This window comes from Volvox carteri (genome assembly GCF_000143455.1).
Source record: "Volvox carteri f. nagariensis unplaced genomic scaffold VOLCAscaffold_96, whole genome shotgun sequence".
NCBI classification, from domain to species: domain Eukaryota; kingdom Viridiplantae; phylum Chlorophyta; class Chlorophyceae; order Chlamydomonadales; family Volvocaceae; genus Volvox; species Volvox carteri.
In genome coordinates, this window is record NW_003307639.1 from 6,627 (window position 1) to 15,975 (window position 9,349).

Genomic DNA, 9,349 nt, shown 5'->3' on the forward strand with positions numbered 1-9,349 from the left:
ACATAAGAGCCCTGACCCTCCCCCCCATCTTACCTCCATTCCCGGCTGGACGTCGGCCCCATCGTCCGAGGCCTGCTGCACGTGCAGCACGTGGATGGGAACATGAGAATTAGGGCAGGCACGTCAATTAGGGCAGGCACGTCAATGACGGAGGCGAAACATACACACACCCCTCCTCCAACCAGCCCCAGCCACCCTCCATAGCATCAGGAACAAGAAAGAGGGCAAGGGGTAACGAATCCACAAAGAAAAACGACCCTGGCACAGCTGTGCCCCACAACTACCTGCCTGCATCAAACAAATCTGCCGTACTCCGATAGCCATATCGGAGTACGACAGCATTTTGATGCCCCACGTAAAACACATAAGAGCCCTGACCCTCCCCCCCATCTTACCTCCATTCCCGGCTGGACGTCGGCCCATCGTCCGAGGCCTGCTGCACGTGCAGCACGTGGATGGGAACATGAGAATAAGGGCAGGCACGTCAATTAGGGCATGCACGTCAATTAGGGCAGGCACGTCAATTAGGGCAGGCACGTCAATTAGGGCAGGCACGTCAATTAGGGCAGGCACGTCAATGACGGAGGCGAAACATACACACACCCCTCCCCCAACCAGCCCCAGCCACCCTCCATAGCATCAGGAACAAGAAAGAGGGTAAGGGGTAACGAATCCACAAAGAAAAACGACCCTGGCACAGCTGTGCCCCACAACTACCTGCCTGCATCAAACAAATCTGCCGTACTCCGATAGCCATATCGGAGTACGACAGCATTTTGATGCCCCACGTAAAACACATAAGAGCCCTGACCCTCCCCCCCATCTTACCTCCATTCCCGGCTGGACGTCGGCCCATCGTCCGAGGCCTGCTGCACGTGCAGCACGTGGATGGGAACATGAGAATAAGGGCAGGGACACGTCAGTTAGGGCATGCACGTCAATTAGGGCAGGCACGTCAATTAGGGCAGGCACGTCAATGACGGAGGCGAAACATACACACACCCCTCCCCCAACCAGCCCCAGCCACTCTCCATAGCATCAGGAACAAGAAAGAGGGCAAGGGGTAACGAATCCACAAAGAAAAACGACCCTGGCACAGCTGTGCCCCACAACTACCTGCCTGCATCAAACAAATCTGCCGTACTCCGATAGCCATATCGGAGTACGACAGCATTTTGATGCCCCACGTAAAACACATAAGAGCCCTGACCCTCCTCCCCATCTTACCTCCATTCCCGGCTGGACGTCATCCCCATCGTCCGAGGCCTGCTGCACGTGCAGCACGTGGATGGGAACATGAGAATAAGGGCAGGGCAGGGAGGCACGTCATAGCATGCACGTCAATTAGGGCAGGCACGTCAATTAGGGCAGGCACGTCAATGACGGAGGCGAAACATACACACACCCCTCCCCCAACCAGCCCCAGCCACTCTCCATAGCATCAGGAACAAGAAAGAGGGCAAGGGGTAACGAATCCACAAAGAAAAACGACCCTGGCACAGCTGTGCCCCACAACTACCTGCCTGCATCAAACAAATCTGCCGTACTCCGATAGCCATATCGGAGTACGACAGCATTTTGATGCCCCACGTAAAACACATAAGAGCCCTGACCCTCCTCCCCATCTTACCTCCATTCCCGGCTGGACGTCATCCCCATCGTCCGAGGCCTGCTGCACGTGCAGCACGTGGATGGGAACATGAGAATTAGGGCAGGCACGTCAATTAGGGCAGGCACGTCGATGACGGAGGCGAAACATACACACACCCGCTCCCCCAACCAGCCCCAGCCACCCTCCATAGCATCAGGAACAAGGAAGAGGGCAAGGGGTAACGAATCCACAAGGAAAAACGACCCTGGCACAGCTGTGCCCCACAACTACCTGCCTACATAAAAAAACTGCCGTATTCCGATAGCCATATCGGAGTACGACAGCTTTTTAACGCCCCACATAAAACACATAAGAGCCCCGCGCCTCCCGCCCATATCACCTCTCCAAGCGAGCCCAATTCCTCCTCACGGTGGCCACCCGCCTCCATTCCCGGATGGATGTCAGCCAAGAGTAACTAAAGTTAGTTCAGCGACAGTGAGTGGCGGTGAGTTCTATTTTAACGTTGCTACAAGGCATAGTAAAATATAACACAAATCCCTTATCCCAATTGAAGCTATTCCGAATTCGTTCTCACTTGAAGCGGTTTCCTTCTCACTTGAAGCGGTTCCGATTAGCAACAATACTTGGCCCATATCGTGTTTGACTGAGTTGGGAGTTATGGCTACGTGCTTTGGTCTTTCGTAATGAAGATATTTGTCTGATGGAGAGGACATTGAAGCCATAATAGCCAAAGCCGTACATGAGCGGTTATGTCAGCCAATGGCTCGGAAACCTCGTCGGTCGTAATTCTGTTCAGTAAACCTGACAAGGATTTAAATGATTTCAGCCGACTTTCGGATATTGTGGCGTGGACCCACTACATTGGCGGACCTGGTCGACAAGGTCGATCAATGTCGGCCTCGGGTAACCTTTCCTATGTACTTATTTGTTCTTGAGCTATATTCTACTTTGTGCTGCAACAATCGGCGTTCCTTTGCGCCATGACCATGACTACCAATTGTCATGTTACATCGGAGCACCAATACAGGTGGCAAACACCGGAAGTAACCTAAATTTCACTTATGATGAATTCAACGGCTATATTCATGCTTCCCAATGTGCTTTCGGGACTGCACATCAAAAATAACCTCGTCCAGACAACTGTCCCGTAGCTGCTGAGCCTTGGGCGCTACACGTCTCTGGACTGCCAAATGGCCGTAGGTAGAGAGCAAATCGTCAGGACAAATAATGCCTCCCCACACTCAAATTGGATGGCAAACATTTTAACTAACCTCGTCATAACATTTCACACACTCAGCGCGCATATCTGTGCATAATTATGACACTTTCAAGGTTGCACATTTACCAAGCTTCTAGCTGGCGAGTAACCTGTCCAGACAACTGCCCCGTAGCTACTGAGCCTGACGAGTTACACGTCTCCGGACTGCCATAGGGATTATGAGGAGGTTTATGTGTCATGGTCTCTGTCTTGGGTGGTTAGGCTAGGCGGTGTCTCCAACCTGTAATAAGGTTGCTGCAGTCCTCCTCTTTGGCAGCGGCTAGCCGCTGGGCATGGCCCTTCCTGCTATTCCCTTTTTCGTGTGACTGTTGGTGGTGAGTGTTCAGCCAGCTTTTCCTGCTTGGTGGCCCCGAGTGCAGGTTGCACTGCAGGGCCTTTTTGGCGAGGCCCCAGTGTGAAGCGCCCAGGGGGGCCCTGCCCTGTAGCATTGCCCATGTCTGTGTGGCCATGTGTGTGTGTGTGTGTGTGTGTGTAACGGACCAAACATAATATCTCACCCGGTTGAAATGCGTTATTGGTAATATATTGCATTCTATATTGCAAGGTATCTAGCCTGTAGCCATCAGAAATCGTATGGGCACAAACAAGTTTGGCTGCCTCCATTGACCGAGGTCAAAATCACATCAACACCTCTCGGGCTAAATGTAATCTCACAAGGTGCCGTGTATCTCATAATTGAATTCTGAGATGACGGCGTATGATAACTTGAACACCCAGCTTGTGTTACCATTTGCCCTCACAGGCATTCCGACTTGCCTGAAGGCCAGCAGGCCGACAAGTTTGCTTTCATTTTTCTGTTATGGTGCTGAGGTTTGGGGTCCTGATAGGATTGTCTCCGTTCTGCGGTTAGATAGAGGTGCTTTACCCGCTGGTAAGTTATATTTTGATTTGGCTTTGGAAGATGGTATGGTTCAGGTCCAGCGTGACTTCTGTTTATGTTGCGCTGGGCTCAAGCAGGTACCTTACAAGCTGTTGTACAGGGAGTTGTCTCAGTTGCCTTTGCAGTACTTTTGGTTACGTCTTGCGTTGTGTTTCTGGAATAGGATAGTCAAGTCCCGTGGGTCGGTCTATCATGATGTGTTAGTAGATGATCTCCGTCTGGCTCTTCTGTCTGATCTCAAAGTGGATTGCTGGTCGTCTAAAGTGCGCATCATTTTGCGTTGGTTGGGTCATGAGTGGCCGGCGTGTGACTCCGTCTCTCAGAAGGTAGATGTGTACTCCTCTCAGTTGATTCGAGTGGGTGAGGTTCTGGAAAGGTTATCTGCGTTCCTTTTAAGTGACTGGGATCAGTTCAGCCAAGGGGGTGATCCGCGTGTGTTCCAAGGTAAAGGGGTTTCGCTTTGCAGGTATCATAACTGGATGGGCTCCCCTTCACCTGCAAGAGAGGGCTCCGATCCCACAGGCTATTTGCGTGTTTATTTGCCGGTCAACCAGTTGCGTATGGTTGCCAAATTCCGTCTTTGTTGTTGGCCTTTGGAGGTCAACAAAGGGCACCATAGGCCGAGAGAGTGCCGTACGTGTCAGGTCTGTACATCGGGTAAGGTTGAGGATGAATATCATGTGCTTATGGAGTGTGAGGCGTATACTGAGTTGTGTAATAGGTTTCTGATTAACGTTGAAGATACTGATATACACAAGGTATTTCTTAATACCAATCCGAGGAAAATCCCTACTTTCCTTCCTGAGGTTTTCGATGAGCATCAACAGCGTGCTCTGGAGCCTCACGGCTCGTGAGGGCACCCGCCGCGTCGGCGGCGGAAATACTGTAACCACAATACAATTTTTCTGTGAAATACACAAGCTGCTCGTTTGTACAATTGCTTTGGCCATTGCTCTGGGCCTCTGAAGACTTGCAGTGTGCTGTGGTGAAGCTTGTGGCTGTGGGCAGATTCCTGAAGCTGCTGGCACTTTGGGGATAAACATCACGAACAGCATGGGACTTCACCCAGCTTGTGTTACCATTTGCCTGCATGGGCATTACAACTGGCGGTCTGCCGCACTGTCCATGCGGCATGCACCCAGGATGAACGCGATTCACTTGGCGCCTGCAGGCCATGCTGATGATTCCGCTGGTGCAAGCATACCTCCCTGTAACAACATACATACCTCCCACAGCATCAGCACTACTGCAACATGCACACCTCCCACCATGTTGACACTACCCATCCATTGTCACATGTGCCACCCTAGCTACTGGCCTGTACAGGTGCAGGGGGGCCCCACCCTTTTTTCGGCTTCAAGGAAGCCAACACCCGACTTGTTTTGGGTATGGCTGCACAGTTTTGTTAGCAGGCAGTGTGAAGGCGCTCGGCTGGTGTGCACCTTGGGTGTGCAGTGTAAGGTTCCTCGGCAGCTGTTCCCTGCTCCTTGGTCCCTGCCCTCTCATAGAATTGTATCACGACTTTTTCAGATAAGAACCGAACAGTGGATGCAGACCCCATGATATACCCAGGATACTACAATTATCCATCCTCTTCAGTAGATCCATTCTGACAGAGAGTTGAACCCGAGATACTTGCTTCATACCAATATTATTATATGGAGACGTTTCAGGAAAAAAAATGATTGGCGAATGCAGATCCCACCCAGCACACTACACATACCACTTCCTTTCTAGGTGCAGGTTAAGGGAGATAGAAGCACAGATATGATAATCAGAAGGTGACAAGAGGACGATCCATCCATGGAGGTGAGTGCAAGGCTGGTCAATAGACAGGGATTTGGGGCTGCACTCACCTATGTGTCCAATGAATGGCAGGAGCCAGCTGATCAGAGGAATCAGACTCCACATGAGCACAACATGGTCATTCTCCATTATGTGAGCAGCCCTCAGCATGCGACATGGCTAGCATGATGTGCAGGTTGCCCGAAGCCAGGTGGGCTAAGTGCTTACTTGCATGCATTCTGGATGGTAATGTAAGGAATGCTTTGGGGCTATTATGCCCAACTGCCCATGTCACTTGTGTGTTCAGACAGCTTTCTTTAAATGAAAACTACACAGTAAATGCTACTATCAAACCAGCTTCAACAGCCTCGATGGAAAATCTGGATTTTAAGATTGAAATAGCACAACAGTTGGGCTGTTGGTGGCAGAACCCCACTGTACGACACCATGCAAGGAAATTTGGTAGGCATTGCATAGATTCTAATGACATGCCGTGTGTGATGCTGCTGTCTGTTGCCAGCTTCATAGCTGGATGCTATCCCATAACCACATTATTGCGACCGATTGTGTCACAGCAACCATGCATTACCAGGCTGTGCCTTGACAGCATGGTACTTACCCATGCTAATTAGCAAATTATAATTTGCCACACAACTTTAGCAAACCAATGTAACTGTTGCTCTCAGGTCGTGTATGCAGGGTAACTCTGGCGAGTACTGTCAAGGTGCAGATCTTCCATCACAAGTCTTAAGCCCATGCCTGGTTAAACTTGTTACCACGGAACGTGTTACTTCCCCCAAGGTCACTAGCTGCACTCGCAGCGCCAGTCCTGAGATGGATTCGAGCCAGCTGCTCGTGCTGGGCCCTCACAAAGCCAATTTGTTTTATTGATAACCCAGCAGAACTACTGTCACTTGTCTCTGCACCATAAAGTATGTGGCCATTTCATTTCCCCGTGCGGGGCACCTGCAGGAAGGCCGCAAGTCCATGAGTGGCGTTTAAGGGGAGGGCAATAGCAGTAGCAGCAACAGAACTGGCAGTAGCTGGTCCCCTACCAGCACTTTTCCCCAGCAGCAGGACGACCAGCGGTCGGAAGGGCACTGGCATCACTCATTCAAGCTCTTCACCCCCACAACAGCCAGCACAGCGCCAAACCAAGGAACAACAAATACAGAACCGCTCCTGTCATTACCACATTGAACCAGCTGCTGGCGCTTTCTACTCCTTACCACCTTAAAGGTCGGGGTCCGTCCGTCATGTAAACACTGCAACTCCCGCCTACTTGCTGCCACCCCAGGGGGACTGCACGGTGGTGTGCACAGGGCTGCCCTGTGTGACCCGGGCGTACATCAAAACGCGCAAAGTGGTTTCGGAACGAAATGCACATGCACCGTGCCGATGTCACCTCGATTGCCGAACATCACTGGAAGGTGACCCGAAGATGACCCGAAGATGCCTCATCCCGCCCATCCACCAAGTTTCGCTTACATGCACACATAACACACACACACAAATACATACACACAATTACAATACACAAATACATTTACACACAGACACATATACACATATACACGCATGGACATACATAGACATAGACACATAGACATGCACACATGCAATCCAATCCAGCCTAGGTAGGTTTCATTTGCCCGCTCTTGGTGGACCGGCTACATGTCCGGGGGCCCCCTTCATGCAGTGCGCTCCGTGTTCACGTACACATCTAGCAGTCGATCTGTCTAATCATGTCTTTTTAAGCCCTATGCAGCTAGCTAGGTGCACGTGCAGCAAAGCAGCTATCCATGGTGAAGCCCTCCTTCTTGACTTGTGTACCACTAGCTACTCCTGCCCGCTAGCTTTAGGCATCATACGTCAGCAGCGCAAGGCGTTATCTGTCCACAACTATTGCATTATGGAAATACAACTATATGCCCTTCCCCTTATTTCCCGTCATCGTGTCGCTACTTTGTCGCAACAGCTTTCCCATGACGACTCACCCAGGGCAGCTCCTAACCGCGTTAAAGCCCTAAAACCCTAAAACAGTAAAACCCTAAAACACCCAAATGCCCGACCAGCCACACGTGCCATCTTGCCTCTCAGTTGCGGCGCACCATCTACCTACCTACCTACCTACTAGCTATTTAGGTACTTACCTACCTAGCTGTCTATCTACCTGCTGCCTTCACACATCCAATCCGGATAAACGATGGCAGCCTGATGCCTTGTGCACAGGCGAAGCTGCCATTACACCCCCCTGTCCGCCGGAAACACGTAACTAAATGTAGGCGCCCATCAGTCGAGGTGTAACCCCGAGCTGCTAGGGCACAGCGACCACTCGAAATGGCCAGAGGGGCGCAAAAGCTATCGCAACAAGAAGCGCAACCAGAAGCGCAAGCACCAGCAAAGCCATATGCAGGGGGTTGAACCCCTCCCCAAAACTGTCCACGAACATCTGCGGTACGAGCGTGAATTGCCATCACGAGCAAGACACAGCCTGCCTGCCCGTCTTTGTGTGGTGTCTACATATCTACACCTTCTCCGTACAGTCCCCCCTCCTATTCCCCTCTAACCCCCAACCAGCAACCGCCTAGACAACAGAATGGAAGGTAGTCACGGCTCTAGCTACGCGTGCAACACCACATACAATATAAGACGTACTGTACTTCAAAGCAGCACAGCGGCGCCGCGTCCGAGAAAGAAAGAAAGAAAAGCAAGCAAGAGCCGTGCGACCGGGACTGAATACAACGTTTTAACCGATACAAGGAACGCTTGTGCAACAAATTCTGAAACAAGTCCAAAGGACGGCGGCAGAAAGGAAATGCAGAGGGGATACAACCACTGGGGTACTGCTCAATTGGTCATTGGTCACCGGACAGGCTGCTGAAGCTGTCCGGGGCTCTCGGAAGGATTGAGCAGCGGCCTTCCGCCTTCTGGTGATACGAGCCGGGGAGTCAGGCCCCGGAGGCGCTAGGCGCCTGCGCCAGTGTGTAAAATCGATATACCATACTGGACGTCAACCGCCGGGCCGTGAACTCTCTCCCTTCTCGTTTCACACCAACAACCCCACAGTTGGAAATCTTTCGTCTTCTCGCCTTCTTCGTCCTCCTGCTATGGCTCATTCTTTTCTGGCATAAAAACACGCACACAAGACACAGAACGTATTGAGGTTTAAAGCAGGGCCGTTAAAGCCCAGAGTTACAAATCCAGCAGCACTGCAGACCGCAGCACGTGAATAACCCCACGCTGCTACACATATCATCATGACGCTCATGCGCCATTCGGCTGGCGGCAACCAGGTATTCATGCCGTGAACCCTGCTACTGTCCCCCACATACACCAACCCCCAAGCCACCCGCTGCTGCGTTACCACACGCCTCAATGTGGAAACCTCCCTGCGCTCGACCTACCTACCGATGTATTCTCACCACCCCTACTCCCCATGCATGCCCATGCCTGCGCACACATACACGCGAAGCAGTAACATAACACAAGCAGTAAACACAAAGCAAGGATGCTACGTGGAACGCGCCGCCACATGATCCGACGTCCAAACCCTGCTATCCTGTCGGGTGGTGACAGTTCCCCCTAGGCAGCGAGTCCGGCGCTGAAGGAGGTGCCGGCTCACCCGAAAGTACCTGTCTCGACCTATTGTGCGAAGACAACAATGAGCGTAACAAGGTAAGATAACATATTGGCCACGGAATGCAGTAAGGACCGAAAACCGGAAATCTTTTCATTGCACCGGTGTATAGCCGCTGTTGCAACGCGACCAGGGACCCTCACGACCTGCCAG

At 51.6% G+C, this 9,349-nt stretch overlaps 2 protein-coding genes across 2 annotated transcripts in view; both read right to left on the bottom strand.

Annotated features, from left to right (window-relative positions):
* The window catches only part of VOLCADRAFT_99800 (uncharacterized protein), a gene marked incomplete at both ends in the record, with an annotated part of 3,742 nt that extends 1,942 nt beyond the window's left edge, over positions 1-1,800 (bottom strand). The window contains 7 exons of the mRNA XM_002958493.1: positions 34-75; positions 171-196; positions 396-436; positions 829-869; positions 1,228-1,269; positions 1,631-1,672; positions 1,768-1,800. Of these exons, the coding sequence (XP_002958539.1) occupies positions 34-75; positions 171-196; positions 396-436; positions 829-869; positions 1,228-1,269; positions 1,631-1,672; positions 1,768-1,800 (267 nt within the window). The remainder of the gene's footprint in view (positions 1-33; positions 76-170; positions 197-395; positions 437-828; positions 870-1,227; positions 1,270-1,630; positions 1,673-1,767) is intronic.
* A 4,701-nt stretch (positions 1,801-6,501) lies between these two features.
* VOLCADRAFT_108166 (uncharacterized protein) overlaps positions 6,502-9,349 on the bottom strand; it is a gene marked incomplete at both ends in the record, with an annotated part of 5,103 nt that continues 2,255 nt past the window's right edge. The window contains 2 exons of the mRNA XM_002958494.1: positions 6,502-6,522; positions 8,968-9,009. Coding sequence (XP_002958540.1) covers positions 6,502-6,522; positions 8,968-9,009 — 63 coding nt within the window. The remainder of the gene's footprint in view (positions 6,523-8,967; positions 9,010-9,349) is intronic.